Below are 25,056 nucleotides of genomic sequence, written 5' to 3'. Positions count from 1 at the left end.
CGTGCACAGTACAGGATATTAATTAATTTTAACATATTGTACAACATATATTTACGGTACTTTTCCAGGTACTATATGTCTCTTTTCTCATGGGGGGGGGGGACCACACTTGAAGAATACTATGAAAATAAATTTTAGTATAAAAATGCAATATTTTTTGCGGCTTGTTTTAATGTCTACAATATGACTACCTGAAATCCGTAAAATTCCAAGATCCGGCAAGGATCAGGTCCAGGATCTTGGAATTTTTATGAAAGCCAGCATCCCCAATAGTTATGAGTATGTCCGACGAAACTCTGCAAAGAATATGTTCGCCAGTAACGTGAATGCAGTTCTTAATTTTGCTTCAGTTTCATTCAGAATAATAGGATATTTGGATAAAAAATAATACTCCTAAATAAACACACGTTCTTCTTAGGATATCCATATTACGCATCACATTAATGAATGGTAATGAACTGCAACAAATACTGTTGCAGTTACAATTAAAGTCTAATCCGTTTGGTGGAAGAAGAAGAATAGTTATTTTTTTATTTAGACAGGTTAGATATTTTTAGATTTCTTACTCTATATCCCATGGCATCAATGAGCTCTGTCATTGCTACTTCGATAGGTATCGTTGATCAGTGGTCTATATGATAATGGATAATCCTGTTTTGAAAAAATCCCACAAAATTTGAACCAGGAAAGCTAACTGCACGACCTACCGTAAGGCAACTGGCCAATAGATGAAGAAAATATGTGAATAACACAATATTCTCTAATAATCAGTGCCACAATTAGGGATGAGAGACCAGACAAACGAAGGCTGGAAATACACGAAAGCCTCAAAGAAGACTAAACAAACAACTATTTCATATTATAATTACGTAGACTGCGTCAAATGATTTGCTCTTTTGCCAAAAGGTTCAAGGAAAAAAATTGTTTCAAAACTTTGTTTGTTTTCTCTTTTTCATTTTTTAGAATTCTGGCAGCAGCCCTGCTAACAAAAATACAAGCACTGGGTAAAGGAGAAACTAAAATTTTTATTAGTTTCTCCTTTGATCCAAGATACTCGCACGATTCTAAGGAATATGCAGATTCAGCTACAACTTTACGGAAAAAATTAAACCATTTGAAAAAATGGTTCTGTATATACACTGAGTGATCACTGAATTATGACCACCTATCTAATACTTCGTAGGTCCTCCTTTTGCCCTCAGTACAGCAGCTATCCGACGTGGCATTGATTCAACAAGATGTCGGAAGCGTTCGGGAGGTATGGCCAACCAAGCTGTGTGTAATGCGGTCAGCAATGCAGGCATGGAGGTGATTGGTGTATCCAGACGCCCGATATGCCTTTCCGTAGTGTCCCACAAGCGCTCTATGGGATTGATATAGGAGGGAGTTCGGAGGCCAATCGATATGCTGGAAGTCAGAACTGTGTTCCTCGAACCATTCCTGCACAACAAGTGCCCGATGCTTGGCGCATTGTCATCTTGGAAGATACCATCGCCATTCGGGAAAAGGTGTAACATAGCGGGGTGTACACAGTCAGCAAGCAGTTGACAATAGCGGAGACCACTGATACGTTGTTCCACATGCACCAGGGGGTAGAAGTTCCTGCCTCTTCTAACGTCCAACTTGCATGCTCTTTGCACCAGCGAGTCTTTTACGCCGATGAACTTTAGTTAGGAGAGGATGCCGTAGGGGTCGCCTGCTGGTATAGCCCATACGTGCGATGCATGGTCATGCCAGATATTGTTCCGGGTTGGCCCACGTTGTATTGGGTAGTCAACTCTTCAACAGTGCTACGCGTGTTCGCATGTACGAGTCGTCGGACCCGGCGCTCACCTCTAACATCAACCTTTCGCTGACCTTTGCAGTTTTGCCGTTGGGTCGTTGTTTGACCATTTTGACGCCAGTCCTGGTACACTTTAACTACGGCGACTCTCGAACAACCCACTAGTTCAGCCGTTTGGGAAATCGAGGCACCAGTTCGTCGAGCATCCACAATCTGCCCTTTATCAAAGTCCGATAAATCCTTCCTTTTACCCATCACACTCGGAATTTTACTACCTACTGAACCACTGACACCTTATCTATGCTACGTAGGTCGACTAACTCCGCACTCTCGTGGTCAACGGGTCGCATTCAGTTTTCGTTGGGGCGGGGCGTCTCCCTAGCCAGGTGGGAAGGAGAAGTAGTGCGTAGCACACACTTCTTGATTAGACCGGGGTTCGAGCCCGTCACCACCAAATACGGAGGATGCGGAGAGGTCAGGGAATGACTGCCGCATATCCCCGAGCAATATGGCCTTAGTTGCTAATGCTCCTAAAAAAAACCAAAAAAAAAAAAAAAACCATCATTGGGGTGGTCATAATTCATCGATCACTGAGTGTATGTATGGCAGCCCTTTAAAAATTAATAAAACTTTCTCGGCTTTGGGTTCATTTTGATCTCTGGTTCACCTGCTATGGCATAGTTTCGACTCTATTAAGGTAAACAAAATACGCTTCTCGCCTTGGAAATAACTCGTCCTCCTGGCTATGAATTAAATGTGTAATTATTTATTATCCCAGCTATATTTCTTATTACCAATCGTAGATTAGGTGGTTTATACCCCCCCCCCCCTCAAGATATGAGGATATAGTGCTTCGAACCGCCTCCCATTCAAAAATAAATTAGCATTCCTCCGACTTTTTTTAAATTCTCCACCCTAACTACGGCGTAAGGGGCAAACTAAATTTCCAGCATAACATCAACAGCTCAGGGAAATTAATATACGTTGCAAAGAATTAACTTACAACAGCCATCTTCATGATTCTATTACAGCAGCACATATTACATGAATAGCACTATAATCTTTCGTCCATGGTTCCTGCTCTGAAAGTTCGCACGATGTTATTCTTACAATTATGATGCATATGCCAGCAAAAACTTTCACTCGAGTCTGGAAAACCATTTAATAAATCATATAAGAAGAAATTTAAGCATAAAAAAACTAAACAAAATAATGGCATGAACTTCTGATGATGTTATCGTGATGGACTGAAAAGGCGAAAAAATAATAATAATGTACTGCACACGTTCATAATCTCCCGTCTTCTACCGGAGTAATAGATGAAAAGCAAACATCCCATACTGGCGACAGAAGTATGCACACACCAATGGAGATACATCATTTACGAAGTTTTCTTATTTCTCCGTTTTTACCATTTGAAAGGTTACCATGGTAACGCAGAAATGTCACTTAGGAGTGATGAGACTACTGGAAACTCTTCCGAGGGATCAAAGATGGAAGCAGGAATGGGAGACGCGACTTTGATAAAATGCAAAGCTGTCCCAGTAACGGTTGGAGACAAGCCAGCAGGAATCAATATGAGATGCAGGCAGAAGAGAGGCACCAACGAAGGACCACAAACTACCGCATCAACGCAATCGGTCGAAAACAAGAAAAGACTTATAATGAACGCATGCTTCCCCCCCCCCCCGGATTAAAGCAATGTAACTAAAGTACGTAAAAAAAAAACTGTTTAGCAGTAAATAAAAATTACAAAGGTATCCATTGAGTTTATTTTATTTATTACAATTAATTAATTTTTCTCAACTAAAACAGGTTTAGGATACTGTGAAAAAAAAAAAAAGCTGTATTATTAACTACCGCCAGTAGATGGCGCGCTATTAGAGGTAAAGCCAAGATAACAGTATTCTCTACGAAAAGCCAACATAATATTCATTCGATATTTGAAGAGAGATCAAATGACGAGTATTTATCAACTACAAATTAATTATTAATATTTAACGTGCAGCTGATTTTATTAGAGTTTTTAAAGAAAGTCTTTTCACACTTCACATGCCCACTCATCTACCTATTACAAAGTGGAGTTTGCAACTTAACTGTAAATGCTTTTACCACGTTATTTATTTATTTGTACTTGATACAGTATAACAGTAGCCAGTTAACAATCGACAATGTATTTTATTAATTTATTATTTTGTGTGGGTCGATCACAATACACGAGTACTGAATTAATAAATCATCACGCGCTGTTTTTATGCTGGTAGTTCAAATTCAAATATTTATCCAAGAAAACCTAAGTTTCTTGGCAGTCACTCATGGACAACATGGGACACCGGCTAGTTGGAGTGAATGGCGTATACACTTGATAAGAAGCAGATGGGGAATCATGATGTATACACCCACCAGCGTTTAAGAGTTCAGTTATGAAAACAAAAAAATTACTAACCAGCGGAGATTGCAATCAAAAGTGGGGTATGATTATCCCCGAAACTTCACAACAGGGGTTGGTGCTGTTAAAGACTTTGTAGTACTGAAATACACCTTTGTTCCTAGAGAGCAGTTTTTAGCTCATTTAAGACTCTGGAAAGTATTTGAAAAAACATTAAATATGCTTCTCTAGAACTAGGGTGGACAACCTTTTCCTTCAGTGTGTCATATATGTTAGAAATGTGTTGCGTGAAACATTGAGACCGATCCAAAAGTAACTGGAATCAATATCACCACTGATCCGCACTGTCTCCACTGTTCTCTCCCAAACGTTTTTGCTAACTAGGTAAAGGAACTTTATGCTAAGCACTTGCAATAAAAAAAATTAAGCCAATTTTAAGTTTATAAAATAAATTTAACATAAGTTAACGAATAAACATCTTTACCGATCGAGATCATGAGTGGCTCACTAACGTCCCTACAACAGCTTTTAAATTAACTTCTGCACTAAATTAATGCTAAAAGGCGGTAAATCCGAATCGTAGATTCCATTCATGTTGAAACTCGGGACATAATTTCTGGAAATTAAAAATGGAAAAGTAGTTTAAACTGTATGTTTCGCCTCACTTTTGATTTTTCAAATCAGTTGTGTGCTTGTGTGTATTTTTTTGATTGGGAAGCGCACCGCTAACAAGAGATATCGTATGCATGTCGCAGGTTGGCCTTCCTCCTTGTATCTGGAGATATCTTGGGTTACTCCATATGGAGGATATCCTCACTCTAAAGGAATTCTCCACTATGCGGGGTTAAAAATTATCATCTAAATGCAGTAGGAGGTACAGGACCTACTGCACCTTTGAAAAGTTTAACAGAGAACTCACGGATTTCATCCATATAATTTGTTGCAGTCAACAATTCCTCCCAGATGTAGAGCTCCGTATATGTACTTGATATTACGTTTTCCCACACAATCACATATCCTTCTCTACAGCAGTCCTTTACCCAAAAGATTACAGGTTCTTTTTTTTTTTTGGTTTCTTGGGTCCAGAAACTAATCCATAAAGATTAGAAAAAGACAACACTACAGAAGAGGAGTCTGGTGATCTGTGTATGTATAATGTCTAACGCATAAAAACGAAGAGGGTAATTACAGGTTCTAAGATAAGTGGGTAACTACAGACCAGTCAGTGGCAGGGAAAACCGCGGAAGCAATGATAACGAGTGCAATACGGAGATATTTATAAAGAAATGCCATTCTAAAGGACACAACACAGTTCTATAAAGATAAAAGCATGTTTCACCAACCTGGTAAGCTATTTTAACACAGCTACTAATGAGCTGGATCTATAGAACGTTTAGTGATAATACACCATTCTTTATTCGTAATAGTGAACTACAATCGCAGTATGAATGGCATCGATTTAATTGTATCTCATATTGTGACTACATTCACAACGAGTTACCAAAGTAATGCTTCACCAATGGAGAAGACTACTGTTACTTATTCTGGGAGGATACAACCACGCAGACGGCACCCTTTCAAGGCTTACTGGCTTATCATCAGTGGGTGGGCACGTACCCTGGTATTGCAATCATGCGAACACAGTTATGAAGTATGCCTCCACAATATGAGAGATATCAAAAGGTGTACATAGTAATATTTACTAAGCAAAAATAAACGCCCAAGGCATAATACATTACGAATTTGAAATTCACTATAGAACGTTCAGTGGAAATACACCATTCCTTGTTCATAATGGTGAACTACAATTGTAGTATGAATGGCATTGACTATCATGGGCTGGATGTATAAAATAATTTCAACATTGCTTATTTAGATTTTAGCAAGCATCTGACTCAGTCGCTTATGAAAGGTTACTGTATAGGCTGCATATTGAGATCGCAGGCAAAATTCTGAGATGAATCATAGGGTGGCTGCAGGGCAGGAAGTAGAGGATTGTGATTAATGGTTACTGTTTAGGTTAATCTAATATTAGAAGTAGGGTCCCCCAAGGATTGGTTCAGGACCACAGTTGCTTCTAATTTTCACAAATGACTTTGACGAATGGAGAGAGCGAATAACATCAAATTTTGTGTTTTGCATCCTGAAGGAGCACTACTTTGTGCTGATCAGTGGTTACTGATCAGCACCAAGTAGTGCTCCTTCAGGATGACTTCAACAGGCTTCAAGGATGGTCAGAAAAGTAGCAGCTGTTTTAATGCAGTATACACTTGGTGGAATTGAATCAGAAACAGTTGAGGAAGAAAGGAATTTAGGAGTTACAATACATACAGATATGATCTCCAAGCATTACAGACAGGTGGCACGGAAAACCCATACTGTTATTAATGATTTACTGTACATCTGTCCCTCATGGGTAATACAGGTGGTAGAATCCGTCCTCACAAAACTGAGTGGAAAAGACTTGCGTTCGAATCCCTTCGATTAGGTGAGGTATTTTTATGGGCGTTTTTCACAACTTTGGCTGAGTTAGTCGGTCTGCCGAGGGTAGCATGGTTTTTTATCCAGGAAACTCGGATTTTCATTTAGCAAACAGAAAATCGGCCACAGAACACACGCAATTTACAGACAGAATACACGGAGCAATATGGCTTTAGTCTCTGATGCTCCTAAAACCCTATTACAACAACTGTATATCTGCTTGTGGAGATAAGGCAGTCACAACCCTACTGTATAAGGCAACTCTAAGACTGCACCTCAAAATAAGACAGTGAGCTTCTTGAAAGAGTCCAAAGTTGGGAAACCTGTTTGGTGAGGTCTGCAAAAGGAGGAAAAACTTGAAATATGTAGGTTACACAGCTTGGCAACCATGTACCTTAGAGGGAACCTCACTGTGATCTATAAGGCACTGCAAGGTGACAGTAAAATGAATGAAGGCAAATTTTCACTGTTATAAATGGTTCCAGAACTAGTGGTCTTAAATTAAAATTACAAGGAAAGAGGTACTAACTGGATAACAGTAAATTTCCTTTTAGCCGATAAGTTGTTACTTACTAGAATAAGTTACTTCATGGGCAGTTGAGGCTGCAAGCTTGAGTTCAAATTATATTGAATTTGGTGAAATAATGCCTCAGACCAGAGTTGATGATGTTACCAACAGCAAAGTCTAAATGGGAAGCATACACGGAATTAATCTTGGAAGCTACTAGCCTTTTCATATCAACTAAGAAATACTGTTCAAGGTTTGTGCCTAGACTGGTGACAGAGAAGAAAAATGCATGGGGTACATAAAATTATCAGGCAACACAGAAGGCTGTGGTAGATATATGCTAGTCTGTAATTGCCTGTGGTAGATATATGCCAGATTATTTGAAATATTTGGCAAAAGATGAAAAGTTAAAAAAAAAAAAAAAATTATTTATGTAAACTCTAGAAGGAAGGGAATGAATCAGAGTGCTCCACTTGATATTGATGTTTCAACTGTTGATCCTACTCAGGTAGCTGACAAACAATGAGTATTTTGCATCTACATTCACACATAAGGAATTCTCTAGGAAAGTGGAGGCCAAAAGTTTATCAAACTCTAACAGGGAGCTAAATGATTTTGTAATAACTGAGAGGAAAGTGGAAGAGAAATTGTTGAAGTTAAACATAAGAAAGGCATCTGGGGTGGATGGGATCAATCCAATTATATTAAGGGAGGCAGCAAAGGAAGTAAGCAAACCCTTAGCTATAATTATGAGAGCATTCTTGGATTCACGGGAGGTACAAATGTATCCATAATTCACAAAGGGGATCAAAGTGTGACATGAGTGTGATTGGATACCACAATGTGGTCACAAAGGAACTAGATACAAAAAAAAAATAATTCTGATATCATATACTTGGATTTCAGGAAAACCTTTGATACTGTTGCACATAAAAGACTGCTCCACAAATTGGAGCAGTGTGGCTTTAAAGGCAAATTGCTATGAAGGGATGGTTGAGTGGAAGAATACAGGGAGTGGTAATCAATAGATACTGCTCTTAGTGGAATAATGTGGAGTCGTCCAGGGTTTGGTGTTGGGCCCATTGTTGTTTTTTATATTTATCAATGATAGTGAAGAAGGTAGGTCACAATTAATGTCCAAGTTTGCAGATGATAGAAAGGTTGGCAAGGTTGTTAATGAGAGTAGTGACAGTATGGTACTGCAACAGGATCTAGAAAAGTCAGGCAAATGAGCCAAGAAGTGGCACTGAGGTTTAACATTGACAAATGCATAGTACTACATATGGATAGCAGTTACCCCAGCATAATGTACAAACTGTGTGATACTACACTCGGATAGTGGAGAATGAAAAAGCCCTAGGGTAGTCATGTATTCAGATATGAAGTTCTCTGAGCAGTGCAGACAGGCCTGGACAGCTCTTAGTGTCTTGTCAATGACATACAGGAATTTTGTTAGCAGGGATAAGGAAGTGATTATTCCTTTGTAAGAGGCCATACCTTGAGTACTGCATATAGGTCTGGAGACCTCATTTTAGGAAGGATGTGGAGCTGCTGGAACGAGTACAGAGAAGGGCAACAAGATTGATGAAGGGAACGAAGGGATGCTCTTACCAAGAAAGGCTTAAGTTCTGCAAACTGAAGTGTCTGTAGACTAGGCACCTGTGAGGTGATCTGACTGATGTGTCTAAAACATTGAATGGTTTCAGCAAGCCAAATGCTGATGGGATTCTTCCTCTTGCTCAGATTATGCACTTGAGGGGACATAAATCAAACTGAGGAAAGACAGTTGCAGAATAGATGCACAGAAATCTGCCTTTAGTCACCTAGTAGTTGCTTGCTGGGACAAACTTGCATCTGTTGTTTTAGAAGTTGTTAGCTTAAATAAATTCAGGAAAGAACTAGACAAACTTTTGGAGGGAATGGATAGGTCAAATGGGAAGTGGTGTTTTTTTGGCTGATGCAGTATAAGCTTGCTTTCTTGCATAATATGCCACTAATAATGCTAATGCTAAATTCAAAAATCATCTGGATGACAGTTACTTACATGACACAGGGAAATACATAAGCAAGTTTTTGTTTTTATATATTTATTATTATTTTTATTGCATAGTTTTTTATTTTTTTCTATTGTTTGTTTATTTTTTATTTGATTATTATTTATTTTTTTTTTTTGTAAGATGCAGGAAAAACCTGTGGCGTCAGCCTCCTTGCATAATATAGTTCATACTAATACACAAATAGACCTCACCTCTTTGGAAGATGAACTATGACTGGTGAAAGACATAGGAAAAAGCTGAAAAATGACTGCTAATGGGTTAATGATAATGTTCACCCTGCAGAGAGGGCAACTGTTGGGGAATTTTCTTCAGATTGAGGATATTTCCTAAATGGTCCTAAGAGTCCTTCATACCTAAGTCCTCAGGTATGAAGGACCATTTGGGAAATATGGTCCTTCATACCTGAATCTAACTGCACATATGGTATGCTATGCTCACATTGATATTTCAGTTATTAACTTCCTAGGTGTATGTTAAGTGTCAAAGCAACTAAGGCTATGAGGCATTGTCTGTAATTGTATGCATGTTCTCTGTTTTAAAAACCAGTGTTTTAGTTGGTGACACTCTTGATTGGGATGAACTAACTTAGCATTGTGAAAAAAGCTCATAATAATTCCTGCGAAGTCACTTGAAAGTGATGGAAACATTTTCAATTGTGAGTAGGGACTTATGCTACTGAAATTACTTTTGGCAGCCAATATACTAGCCACAGTTATCAATGGGTTGCACACTTTTTTGTGGGCATGTGTGTGGTTGGTTGGTTTATTGTTAGGAATTTTATGGCACATCAGCATCTAAGGCTATTGTGTGCCACATGTGTGTGGGCTCAATTTTGCAACATGCATATTTGTATCTACATACATTATTCCAGGTGGATGGGGATACAGAGGAGAAGGATGAATAGATATACAAACTGATTGAGAAAATAATGCAATAAAAGCATATTAATATTGGCAATGTATCAAAGCATAAGTCTCTACTCACAATTGAAGACATTTGCATCACTCTAAAGTGACTTTACAACATCATCCAACAGGATATATGCAAACAAACCTCAGGTATAGCAATGGGATTGTCTCTGAAGGCCACCATTACTAGCTTTATAATAGAACACGTTGACTGTTTAATAATCACAGATCAGAAATATAGTTTGTCACGAAATATTATATGGATGTGCATTCTAAATTTTCAATGTAGGCATCATATAGCAGCATTCCAAATGAGTGCAACCAAGTACATATGTCACAATCGAAAGTCAGAAAAGGCAGAATGCCATTCTTAATGTTCTAATTAAGCTATTTCAAGACAAAAAAAATCAAAATGCAGCTGTAAACATGCTAGATATTCCCAATGATTTTCATCTTTGTCTGAGTCGGATTACCTTGCTAGCAGCTTTGAAGAAATTTACAAAACAGATACAGCAGACGACGGGATAGAAGGTAACAAATTTTCCCTCTCAACTACATTGATACACTAAGGGTATTTGAAATCAACTAAGAAGAATTGTTGAGCATAATCCTACTGTTTTATGGAAAAAATGTGGAACGACACTTGTAAAGCCATTATTTCACTTAATAAAATTGTTCTTTGAAAGTGGAATCTATCCAGCTCAACTAAAAAAGGCTTTTGTTACCCCTCTTTACAAAAAAGAAGACCCATCCTCACTCAACAACTACAAACCAGTTTGTCAATTAAATACACTCTCAAAGATAATTGAATCCATTGTAATAAACCAGCTATTCAAATTTATGAAACTTAATCTGTCGGATTATTCTCACAGATTTATCAAGAGTCGTTTCACCTGCACAGATACGATTTTGCTTGTCTCGAATATATCTCAGGTGCTTGATGAAGGAGAACAAGTTGACTCCATCTTCCTTGACTTAAGCAAAGCCTTCAACAAGGTAGTTCCTCAGACACTAATCAATAAACTGCATTGCTATGGTCTCAGAGGACAGGCACTAAACTGGATTGCAAACTACTTGGATGGTAGAGAAATATCAGTGACATTTAAAGGTAAAATCTCATATCCTTTCAAACCTGAAATTGGTGTCCCACAGGGTTCATCCTTAGACCTGCTATTATTTCTTATCTACATCAATGACCTGCTAAGTACCCTTGGAAACTACCAAATCAAAATTAACATATTTGCAGAAGACATAAAAATTTATAAAGCAATTCATAATACCAATTACTTCATCATCCTAAATGAAGCTCTTCAATGAGTTATTCAGTGGCTGAAGGAGAACAAAATGGCAGTCAATGAAAATAAGTGCGAGCTGATGAGTTTGCCAATGCACAAAAAAAAAAAAAAAAATTAATTTTTCTTACTGTATCAACAACAAGGCAATCAAAAAAGGTTAGTACAGCCAAACATTTAGGTATCTTTATTAAAGAATCACTTTCCTTTGATGTTCATGTCTCAAACATTTGTGAAGGCAGGTAGCAAAAAACTAGGTTTACTTAAAAGAATTAACCAAGACTTCAATCAATTGGCACTTTCCATCTTTCTCTACAAAATTTATGTTAGGCCAGCACTACAATTTTCCTCACAGGTCTGGTCCCCACATGCAGCTTACCAAAAATTAGAAATTGAAAATATTCAAAAAAGAGCAATACAGTATGTTTGCTTTAAAAGTGGCCTTGAATACAATGAGAAATCTTACCAAGGGTGATGTATATTCTTTGGACTTGAAATGCTGGAAGAAAGAAGAGAAAAAGCCGACTTACTCCTTTTTAACGAGCTGTAAAATGTTACCACGAATTGCCCTCATTTCGTCTCACAAATAAACTTCGACGCACAGACAAGAGCTTTAAGAAACAATCCATTACTAAAACCATCCTATGCAAGAACAAATTATGGATACTACAACTTCTATAACAGGACTGCAAGATCAAATATCTGAGGCAACCGAAATTGCTAACCTCATCCGTTACTTGAACCATAAAACTGACTTTTCTTGCAAGTTCTAAGACTCTGATTCCATAATGTGTGTGAATAAATACCAATGCTCAACCTTTCTGACTGATCCCTCCTCTTTTTATTTATTTAGTTTTATCTGTAGATTTCAATTTACTGTTTTGTGTTTTCTTTATGAACATTTACTTTTCTATTTACTTTGGGAATTTATACTCCAAGCTTCTGCTTTGGAGCTGTGTAATAATGCTTTGTAGCTGAACCCTTAAGCATGTTTGATTGCTGTTTTTGGTAGCTGTTAATAATAATAATCAAAAGATACCAAGGCTGCTTTACTACCAGTCTATCAAATTTATGACTATAGACCATCTGACCATATCTAAGAAAACAGCCAATGCCAGAGCATTAAACAGCAGAGCCTTTCACCACTCTGGAGATCTGTGCAGTGACAATGAAGAAATAATGAGCTGTAACCTAACACTTTGAAATAGCTCAAACAGAACAGTTATAATCATCACAGTTAGGGTATATTATAAAAACTATAATAGAAATCAATCTATGCTATGCCAAAGTGAAATGTGTATAATGTGCCTGGAATGCCATTTATAGGAGACACCTTATATTTCAATGAAAGATTTAACTTTCATTCAGCAATCTGAAATTCCCATTGTGGTGGAGGGGGCATGACAATCAAAAGATACCATCACAAAATACTCCAGGTATCACAAGGTTCAGGAATTTATTGTAGCTTAAACACAGAGCGTACAGATAAAGCAGAAATATATGAGCTTTCGGCTATATGGTAGCCTTCATCAGAATTAAAATACATGAATGGCAGTTGGAATGAAGATGTGCACTGCCAGGTGCGTGAGACGCGAGGTTTAATTGTTTGTTGACGTCTGTGGCTGTGACGCATGATGACGTGGCCAGCGCTTGTCCAATGACAGAACTACTGACTCTGTGATCGGGTTGACTTGGCAACCACTGTTCCTGTTTAAGGATTTATCCGAAGATTTTATATTTAACGATTCCAACCAGGTACGCTTTAGGTAATGGTGGGATCTGTCTACCACCACGACATCGCGGTGTGGGTCGATGTCGTGGTGGGTTGTCCAGACATGTTCGGCGATAGCTGAGTGTTCTATATCCGCTAAACGGATCGCTCTTTTGTGCTCCGAGAGACGTTTCTTGAGTCGACGTCCAGTCTCTCCGAAGTAGCAGCTAGTGCAGTCACGGCAAGAGATGCGGTAGACTAAACCGCTCTGCAGAAGGGTGGGGACAGGTGTTTTCACGTTGGAAATGAAAGAACGCAGTTTCCTGCCTGGGAGCTGGATGCACTTTATTCCGTGCGTTCTCAGGATTCTACCGATCTGTTGTGACAGGTTGGGGTAGTATGGGATGAATGCCCTTGTGGATGGCTCGTCACTGTTGGTGTTGTAGCTGGTCGTCACGATGTCACGTGTCTGTAGATCACACCTGTCGAGGACGTCAATGGGGTAGCCACACCTCGTAAGGTCTACTTTGACCCTAGTGACCTCTTTGCGTCTTTCATCAGCGGAGCTGGAGTGTGTCCAGGCGCGAGTAAGCAAGGTTCGGGCCGTGGAGAGGAGGTGGCCTCGCGCGTGTGCTGACCGGAAGTTGGTAAACTGGCCAGCACACATGGGCTTACGATAAACTGTAGTCCTCAGGTATGTGCCTTCACGTCGGACAAGTGTGTCTAAGTATGGTAAAGAGTTGTTCGACTCCAGCTCAATCGTGAATTTTATGAAGGGCGATAGTGAGTTGAGGTATGATAGAAGTCGCTGACCTGAGTCTCTAGGGATGACCACGAACACATCGTCAACATAGCGACACCAAAAGGCGATGTGATCAGGTGCGTGTGCAAACGCACGTCCCTCTAACTCCTCCATTACGATGTTTGCTGTGACTGAGCTGACCGGGGAACCCATGGCCGTGCCATGTATCTGCTGGTAGACTGAGTCATTAAATATGATCGCACCCCCTGTTAAGCACAGTCTGAGGGCGGTGGAAATGTCATCGGGTGTGAGACCAGTTCTTTCGTTGAGGGTTCTATCATTGTCCAAGAGTTGTTTTGCACAAGAAATGGCAAGTTCCACAGGGATGGAGGTAAAGAGCGATATGACGTCGAACGATGCCATAACTTGATTCTGCGAGATGGATACAGTGCGAATCCTCTTTATGAATTCAACACTGTTGGAAACGGTGTGGGTGGTCTTGCCAACCAGAGGAGAAAGAAGTCTCGAGACAAATTTAGACAGCTCGTAAGTCGGTGATCCACAGCAGGATACAATTGGTCTCAGTGGTGTGTCTTCTTTGTGCACTTTCGGTAGGCCGTAAAACCGTGGGATCTGACATCCGGAAGCACGGAGGTGATTACGGGTTGACTGTGTGATCTTCCCTTGTTTCAGCCAACTGTTGACGAGGATATTCACCTCTGATTCCCATCGTTCTAAAACTCTGTTGGGGTTGATGGTCAGGGGTTTGTATACAGTAGTATCCCGTAAAAGTAGTAGCGCTTTCGCCATGTAATCAGTGTGATCCATTACAACCGTACGGCGGCCTTTGTCTGCCGGTAGAATGACGATGGACGAATCCTGTTTCAATGCCTTGAGGGCAGAGAACTGTGTACGGTTGAGGTTAGAAGAGACGGGGCGAGCACGGTGTAGAACTGCTGCAGTCTTCAAGCGGATTGTGTTGGCTACATCTTCTGGGAGGCGTGATAAGCTGGCTTCCACACCTAAGGCGATGTCGGTGATCGGCGGGTGCTTAGGAAGAACGGCAAACGTCATGCCAAGAGTCAATAAGTTTACTTGGTCCGCAGATAACTGTTTGCTGCTTAGGTTCAATACGAAGTCCGTGGAATTAGTGAGAGGGGTATTACATTGGCTGCGCAATTGACGGGATTCATTAATCAAATTACAAAACTTACGTTTCTGTCGGGTACAATAAAGATCTGATTCTCTGATGGCCTGGTGACATAAAGTGTTGACCACATCGGTGTAAACGGGATCGGGAATCAGAGTCTTAAGGTCGGCTAGTAGGGTTGCCTTGCTCGCTGAAGCACGTTGTATGTCATGATGGAGGCAGCCGATCCATACGTAGGGTTTTGAGGCCGAAGTTCCGACAGGCACGTCTCATGCGCTCATTAGAAAACAGTTGTTTGTAGCAAAACCCTTTCGGTATAATCTCGTTAGCTTTGCACCTATGCGCAAACCTCAGGTGTTGTCTACTACGGGCTATGAAGATAAAATCTTTCTGTAGTCTCACGACCATGTCGTATGCTGGTTGGCCAAGAATAGTACGAACATAACGAAACAGGCCTACGCGCTCAGGATTCATTGAGGAATTTATTGTAGCTTAAACACAGAGCGTACAGATAAAGCAGAAATATATGAGCTTTCGGCTATATGGTAGCCTTCATCAGAATTAAAATACATGAATGGCAGTTGGAATGAAGATGTGCACTGCCAGGTGCGTGAGACGCGAGGTTTAATTGTTTGTTGACGTCTGTGGCTGTGACGCATGATGACGTGGCCAGCGCTTGTCCAATGACAGAACTACTGACTCTGTGATCGGGTTGACTTGGCAACCACTGTTCCTGTTTAAGGATTTATCCGAAGATTTTATATTTAACGATTCCAACCAGGTACGCTTTAGGTAATGGTGGGATCTGTCTACCACCACGACATCGCGGTGTGGGCCGATGTCGTGGTGGGTTGTCCAGACATGTTCGGCGATAGCTGAGTGTTCTATATCCGCTAAACGGATCGCTCTTTTGTGCTCCGAGAGACGTTTCTCGAGTCGACGTCCAGTCTCTCCGAAGTAGCAGCTAGTGCAGTCACGGCAAGAGATGCGGTAGACTAAACCGCTCTGCAGAAGGGTGGGGACAGGTGTTTTCACGTTGGAAATGAAAGAACGCAGTTTCCTGCCTGGGAGCTGGATGCACTTTATTCCGTGCGTTCTCAGGATTCTACCGATCTGTTGTGACAGGTTGGGGTAGTATGGGATGAATGCCCTTGTGGATGGCTCGTCACTGTTGGTGTTGTAGCTGGTCGTCACGATGTCACGTGTCTGTAGATCACACCTGTCGAGGACGTCAATGGGGTAGCCACACCTCGTAAGGTCTACTTTGACCCTAGTGACCTCTTTGCGTCTTTCATCAGCGGAGCTGGAGTGTGTCCAGGCGCGAGTAAGCAAGGTTCGGGCCGTGGAGAGGAGGTGGCCTCGCGCGTGTGCTGACCGGAAGTTGGTAATATCACAAGGTTCAGTTCATTGTCTCATAGGTTCTTTGTAATGAACTTTTTTTTTTTTTTTTTTAATTCAATTATATTTTCAAACTGACAATATTTTTAAAACACAAGATAACTATAATGCTATCATAAGACATAACAAAATACAAAACTATTTAAATGTCTGAATCTTTGATGAGAGATTTTAAACATGGATTAAATTTATGGACTAATTGGGTATTTAATAAAAATATTTACTAAACCATTTAGTTTTTGAAATTTTATTGACAAATTCAGTAATCTTAATCAGCAATATACACTATTTATTGAATATGAAATATAAGCTTTATAAAATTTATCCTATTAACCAATAATTTAAATAATTTAGGTCTCAGGAATTTAATCACACGAACACATATACAAAAAAAAAAAAAAAAAAAAAACCCTTTTAAACATTAATGGTTTATCTTTGATTAATAATAGAGATTTTTAAATCTACACATCATTCCAATATTATTATTTTTATTTTCCAGGAGGAACAAAATATTTAATATTGCAGAACCTTGATCATCCATGATAACAACAGGGAGTGGGATGATAGTTAATTACAAATTAAATTAAGTTATTCACAGAAAATGCATGATATGTATGTACTGTACAGTATACATACTCTTATCTACAAGAAAAAGTGATCTAAGTAAATTAATTTTATATTTCACAAAGCAAGAACAAAAAATAAAATTTCCTTACTGGAAGTAATCTGTTATTAGCTTATGTGTTTTTCTGTTGAAACCATTTGTGTATTACTATTGATTTCAAATTTCCCTAATATATAACAATGTGGCATTTTATAATAAATAGATCCATATCTCTTTACTGCTATTTACATTAAAATAATCACATGGAGGTGTAGGGAGGAGGGCATTAGGCATTCCATTCCATTTGCATTTTGTTTGTTATTCAACAAAAAAGAACATGCTTAAAACAAAATTAATATTAATAGTTTAGTATTAACCTTTTTGTGCATGGGCTTCTAGTGGTCAATTCTTGGAATTGCACACAGGCTCATATCAGAATGTTTTATGGACATGCGTAGGTTATGGGCAGTTTCCACTGGCAGTGGGATCTGTGGAATTTTTAAGTTTCTAAAAGATGAAACATTTTGTACATAAATGCATTTAAATATTAAGTTGCTCTTATTTCGTCTTAGTGGCCCAACATTAGAGCGAAATTTGAAAAATCATATTAGAATCTTGGGTTGAAATGGAAAACTTTATTTAACAAAATGATCGTTTATAAAGTATTTTATTTTTTTAATAATCTAGATGTATGTGATGAACTGGAAATGCCTTTCAGTACACTCCAGTCCAAAATAAAATTGTGAAAAAAAACTGCAAAAACATCATGAAAAAATTTTTTAAAAAACTTTTTTTTTTTGATGCAGTATTATCCTCTACATCTATTTATGTACCACCTTCTAGATCAGAAATCCAGAGAATTTATTCAATTTTGGCAATGTAAAACCAAATTAGAAAACCGAAGCTAACAAGTGCAAAGTTTTCCTTCTGATTTTCAAAACTGTTTCGCAACTGCTACCTGTTATACACTGTCATCAATTACTTAGAAACATAGGTAAGAAATGGCAGCCTTCTTGTATATTTGTAGATAATTTGTACATAAATGGTCACATTATTTGACATGACCTTCAAAGCACACATAATACATTTATACTGCAGACAGCCCACACATGAAAAAACAAAAATAAATAAATAATATATATACAGGGTGTCTCAAAAATATTGGTACAAACGTTTAGGGGAGGTAGGAAACATCTAAAAGAATGTGAATCGCATAGGAACCCATAATCGGAAACGTCATGGGAAAGTAGTAGCAGAGGCACAAGAAGCAGAAATGACACAAGACAGTAATTAGTGGCAAACATTTATTTGACATAATATTAACAATGGAGTATGAGATGGATGCATTTCATGATGTTACAACAGATGCTCGAAAGTTCCACCATGAGACGCGATACATGCGTGACACGGATGAGGCACGGTCGAACACACCTGGAGTTTCTTTGACAGTAGCAGCAGTGCAGACGAGTCTCGCCACGAGATCCATTTCCGTCTCCACAGGCGATTCATACACGATAGATTTGAGGGTCCCCCACAGAAAGAAATCAAGGCTCGATAAATCAGGTGAGCGTGAGGGCCAGGCAACGAGTCCACCACGGCCAATCCATCGACGCCCAAAACACCTGTTCAAATGGTCACGAACACACCTTCCATAATGGGCAGGTGCCCCATCATGTTGAAACCAAATGTTGCATCTCACGTTTGCTGGAACATCGTTAAGTAACCCTGGTAGAACTTGTTCAAGAAAGATCTGATATTTAGCGGAGTTTATGCGGGATGGTAACAGGTATGTGCCGACTAAGCACTCACCAACCATACCTGCCCACACATTTATTGCGAAGCGACGTTGTGCCACATGGGGGCACACACCGTGTGGGTTGTCATGAGCCCACACATGAGCATTGTACTGATTGAATAAGCCTTCCCGAGTGAAATAAGCCTCATCCATGAACAAAACATAGGCTGGAAAAGTCAAGTCTTGAACACTTGGAGAAACCACTGTGCAAAAGCCACACATGCAGGATGATCTTGGGGGAGCAGTAACTGAACCCTTTGGAGATGAAAAAGGTGTAAGGAATTGTCGTGCCAGACACTCAGTACACTGCAACGAGACACTCCTAAGGCAGAGGCAACGGCACGTTTTGCTGGTAGTAGGATTATTCTGGACGGCATTTAACACACTTTCTTCCATGGCGGGAGTTCGTGTCGAACGTGGTCTACCCGCACTACTCCTGTTACCTCTAAATGACCCATAATCGCACAAATTTTGATGCACACGTGCAAACAAACGGTGGTCTGGTACATGTCTGTCTGGGAAGCATTCTCCATAAATTCGTTGAGCGGCTTGTCCATTGCCCTCTGCTAATCCATACACTAGGTGCATGTCTGCCAGCTCACAGTTCGTATATCGATGCATGCTCTTCGTGCGGCGACTACTGCTCGAATGAGTAAACCAGAAATTTTCCCACTTGCGAACTGATGAACAGCAGCGTGTACCAACTTACGGTGACATTTACAGTTATGGGTTCCTGTGCAATTCGAATTCCTTTAGATGTTAGCTACCTTCCCTAAACGTCTGTACCAATATTTTTGAGACACCCTGTATATTAACTGGCATTTTGAGTGAATGTCTGTCACTGTCTGTTGTGGTGATTTGCACTGCATTTGAAATGCAGTAATATTCATGGCTGTTGTGTCCAAGAGATTGGATACAACAGTCGTCTATTATCTGTTCCTTGCTTTGTTTGTCCTATATCTATTTTTATTTTTTAATTGATTTACTGTATCACATATGTGAAATTTCACACTTTTCTGGCTTCAGTGTTGTCAGGCGGCAGTAGTCTGAATTTATTGGCTTATAACTTTGGCTACATTTGCCTTATATTTAATATTGTCAAAATTTTTTAGATACATATTTCTTCCATTTTCCTTCCTTGTTTATTTATTTGTTTCTTCATATTTTTTCTGCACTTTTTTCCATATTGCCTCTATATTACTTATTGTAATATAGAGGCAATATGGAAAAATATTGCAATATTATGTAATGTGTTGTTGGATATTGCATATGCAGCCACTTATGTTTGCAGTCATCTTTCTGTTTCTTTATTTTTACTCTTCTTCATAACAGTTTTAGTTTATAATAACTATCCCCAAAAACATCTTTCTAATCTTTATTTTTATACTATAATACAAGACTACTATCAATCCAAGTAGAAAGAATTTAGTGCTGCAGGGACATACATTATTTCAAAACAGATGAGAAAAATTTGAAATGTGCAGCATTATTTAAATTTAATAAATATTTTAGGTAACCGCAATAACATCTGTTAAAAAAAAAAAACAATATAATAAATGTATTTTTCATTTTATTTTTCCAGCAGTTTTAATATATTTTATTTTAAAAATTCATTCAATGTAAGGTAGTGTAAGAACAAATCGGATGAGTTTTTATGAGTTTGAATAAGAATTAAAAAAGAAGCAAACTTGAAAGTAATGTAGTTACTTTTCATGAAATAACTTACTATTTACTCACAATTTTTAACTTAATTAAATTACTTTTATGAGCAACCTGACTGTCTATTATAATTTATTATTAGCCATATGGTGCAAGGAAACCTGGGGCTTATTCTGCACCAGCCAAATGAATTACCCTGTGTGTGTGTGTGTGTGTGTGTGTGTGTGTGTGTGTGTGTGTGTGTGTGTGTGTGTGTGTGTGTGTGTGTGTGTGTGTGTGAGAGAGAGAGAGAGAGAGAGAAAATCAGGACCCTGGGTGTGCCAAGCCCATACTCACTAGTTGTGAGCCCTTGGGGTTATATAATAGACTTAAAACTAACTTAACTTTGTTGGCTTAAAAATTAACAATCTTTGGAAATAACTGACCAACCGAAGGGCAGAGAGTCCATTTACATTTTGGAAATAATAGACACTGCCCAATCACTTTTATAGCAGAGTGATTAGGCAGCCAGTGTTGAGAATGCATGATTGCAAAATAATGAAAATTAAACTCAACACTATGCAGACTTCTTCATATGCAGTCACAGTACACAGAGCAATGGCATGTGTATACCACAAAAATGCTATAATACGTACAATATTGTTAGAATATTTATGCTTAGATATAATAATAAATTCAACCTTTAACTTGAAGAATTCAATATCTGAAACATATGCATAATAATTCTCCAAATAGTCCTCTGGGGTTGGGCATATTCATAATATAATTAAATATTTTTCATTAACCGTATGTTGAGAAAGAAAGCGGAGCCTTCGAAAGCTTCAGATATTTTATCGCTTTTAACCTGCTATATTTTATTGTATTTTATGATATTTTAATTGTTTGTTTTATATCCACTGTAAATAGTAATTTATTGTAAGCTTAATTATAAAGTTATCAAAATTTTGGCTTTCGTTTTATTTTATGCTGTCATTTCAACATACGGTTGGTGAAAAATACTTAAAATTATAGTATGCATAATAAGAACTCTGCATATTAAGAAATAAGGAGTAACACACTAAATTATAAATCACATATTACTTTTTACAGTTAAAAAAAAAGAGTCAATAATCATTATAAATAATACTAAACCATGAGGCAAAAACATTTTTTGTTCATAAAACATAAGTGAGAGGGCACATCAAAATTCTCTATTTTAAAAACTTTTTCAATGTAAGGTAGTGTTAGTTGTCTGATGGCACCAGCAGTTTCCTCTCATCTCTGCCCAACGTAAGTTAGTGCAAGATTAAATAAAATAAAAAAAAAAAAAAAGGAAGAAAACTAGAGAAAAGATACAAAATGACAAAAAAAAGAAAAACAAACCACAGGGAAATTAAACTCATAATGTTTAGCTCAATATGTAGTTCTTGAGAGCTGAACTAGTTCAGCTCTCAAGAACTACATATTGTCTATAGCAACTACAACTCTTGGGGCAAGGGGAATGAACTATGGTGATACAATGCACACGTGTGTAGTGTTAACTGAAAGAAATATATAGTAAACTTTAAAATTCAGCACTACTGGGGACCAGAAGGTGCCACATTTCATTTTAAAATTCCCAGATTTTAGATAGGTATTGGTGGTTGAACAGTGTCAGAGGTCATTTCAGATTTCAGTGAATATTAAGCACAACCAAATGAACTTTTTTTTACATCTGTAAACATTCATATTTTGTTCTTCCATGTGTGTCATGACCAGATTTTAAACTGCATGGCTAATTCAATGATCTTAATTCTCACAGCAGAACAAACGTACCTTTGTAATGAGTTGCCCAAGTATTACACTGCTTTCAACAGATAGCTTTATCTATATTACAACTTTGAAACTGATTTTGTACATCTCATGGCAGCTCACACCAAACAACTTTTTTTTTACAACTGTTCTGTCTGCATGTCATCACTAGAGACCACCTGCTATCTGATGAGGGACAATTTTGTCCTGAAACAGGCTATCACAGCAGTCTCATCTTTTAAAAAATGGCCAATCAACTTAGTGGCGAGTCATCTTTTCAAAAGTAGTAACATCTTTATAAAGAAAGAAATCTCACTCTTTTTTGCCTGAATTCTTAAGACAAATGTGATGAATGATATAAGTTCCAGATTACTTTATTAATATTTTCAGATTGTAAAATATTGATGGGTTTTTTTTTGTTATGTTGTTTTTTTTAAAATGTGCTGTCAGATTTTAAAGTAATCTGGATTGTAACATGCCAGATTTTACAGTTTATTACGCTAATACATTAGAATTTGTAATGATTCATAAAAATAATTAATTTTTATTGCAAACATTTTATGACATCCCTAGCTTAGAAGGATTTATGGATAACAGAACTTTTTAATATCTATAGATTAATTTCCCATTACACCAGTCTAGACAAAAATTGTGCCCGGCTAAGTGTGTATGTGGGGGGAGGGGGGCATCCAGAATGCATGCACACTATTCTTTTCAAAATACTGCATGAAGGAGAATGTTTAAACATCTCTCCCTCCCCTTCAACAGTGCTTTTGACTAAAGAATTCATCAAAATATATCTGATTTAATTCTTCCAGTACTATCAAGGATATAAATTCTACTAATGCTTTTTGATATGTATCTGTTGGTTCACACCCAGAATCATTTATTTTGAAATATACCCTTGATCCCCTCCCCTCCATAACTTACTTATTCCCCTTATAGTTTAATTTATTTATTAATTAATTAGAAATTGCTTTCCTCAAATAAAAAAAATTGAGAAACATATTTTTCCTTTTCTTTCTTTCTTTTTTCTCAGATTTGGACTACCACTTTCTAAGAATATCAAACATGCATTTTCAAAAGGTTCCAGATTGAGAGATGAAAGAATACTTAGTTCAACATTTTTATTAAGATAAATAATCTGTTTTAATTTTTTACAAACAAAATACATGAATGTTTCAAAGGTATTCTCATCTCCTTCACCAGCATGGCCTGATTATATTAGTTAAAATCAATTATACACAGAAAGAATGGAAACTAATTGCTTTAAACTTTCATTGCTCTACTATTCAAACTAAAGCATGGCTTATGTTAATAACAGCTATGCATTGTGACTCACAAATTAAAGAATTATCTGGCACCATATATCCATAATATGGACTACAACTACAGCACTGCTTCATGGAATTATTTTCAATGTAATTATGTTGGTATCAAGTGAAGGAGGACTTGAGCACATTGAGAAAGCCACAGACTATGCATTATATATGTGCATGGTTTGCGCACAATAAAATGGATTTTTCACAGTTGTCTTCAAGCAAAGATTGAAAATAAAGGTGGCATAAAAAAAGTAAGAGCAATTCTGACTTTTTTTTTGTTGATTTTTCAAATATCACACGCACAGAGAATTTAAATTTTTTGGGTGCCTGGATACGGGCATACGTTTTTGTCATTCCCTGCTCTAACTGACTTTTTTGATGAATTGACAAAACTACCAGTCCTAATCATGTTGGATAAGATGGCCTCTACTCTAATTACTCTTTGAGTAAGGGCCAAAATTTTCTTACATCCCGTCTACAGTTCTTGTTCTTTAATTTGAATCTGTGTCCTGTGATTGTGAAGGAGGCCTAGAAAAGAAAATATGCCTCCATGCTTAATCATTTTATGGCCAGAAATACCTCAGTCAGATCCCAGTGCAGGTGTCTAGTTTCCAAACTTTGCATACAAAACTGGAGTCTCCTTGCATCTACAGATGAACAGTTTCCAGCAAGCAAGCTTAACATTTTTCTGAAAGGAGGCCAACAAACTTGTATATACAGTATTCAAACTTGTTCTGACTATTGATATGAATATCAGGATACCTATCTCTTTACATCTACCAAAATTTCCTTGATATCACTGAGAGTGCCTCAAGTGCTGTACTTGCAGCTTTACTAATCTGTTTAGAGAAGTGAGATATTTGATGTCGGCAACATTTTAACTCACCTGAGCAATAGTACACAAAGAAGATTACTTGACATTTGGTTTAATCTCAAACAAATGAAATGTCAAACTGACAAGGTGTTGTGTATAATGAAATATATCTGAAAATTCCTTGGACAGTCAAGTGACCATTCCTGACATTTCAATATGTAATATTGTTTCATATAATTATTATTTAAAAGATGGTATTACTCTAAACGAGCCTTCCACAGTTACTGAATTACATACTTTTTTCCCTCTACTCTATGCAAGGAAAAAAGAAACATGCTTGAAATACTAAAAAAACAGAATAATAGTAATATGACAAATATTTCTATAATGGATGCTAAAATAAAAATTGTTTTTGAATTACTTAATCAAATTCATCTGTACACTTACATGCTCTGCAAATAAGACAAGGGCCTGAAACTGAGGGGCAATATCAAATATAAATCCAGTGTTGTCCCAGAAATTAACAATATCACCTTCATTTCCCGTGTAGAAAAAAATTGGACCTTTACCTGGTGACCACCATGTGTCTGTAAAACAAAATATATAAATAATTTTTTTTAAAAAACATTAATCTGTTTGAAACTTGGCTATGTGGCTATTCATATTAACATGT

At 37.8% G+C, this 25,056-nt stretch overlaps 1 protein-coding gene across 1 annotated transcript in view; it reads right to left on the bottom strand.

The window, feature by feature from the left end:
- The window catches only part of LOC150087809 (dipeptidyl peptidase 2-like), a 267,578-nt gene that overhangs the window by 239,493 nt on the left and 3,029 nt on the right, over positions 1-25,056 (bottom strand). The window contains exon 2 of the mRNA XM_090370436.1: positions 24,831-24,970. Within this exon, the coding sequence (XP_090226562.1) occupies positions 24,831-24,970 (140 nt within the window). The remainder of the gene's footprint in view (positions 1-24,830; positions 24,971-25,056) is intronic.

This window comes from Mastigoproctus giganteus, chromosome 3 (genome assembly GCF_048544385.1).
Source record: "Mastigoproctus giganteus isolate SK-2022 chromosome 3, ASM4854438v1, whole genome shotgun sequence".
Classification (NCBI taxonomy): Eukaryota; Metazoa; Arthropoda; class Arachnida; order Uropygi; family Thelyphonidae; genus Mastigoproctus; species Mastigoproctus giganteus.
The sequence above is the reverse complement of the archived record's forward strand: the minus strand, read 5'-3'. Positions and strand labels throughout refer to the sequence as shown.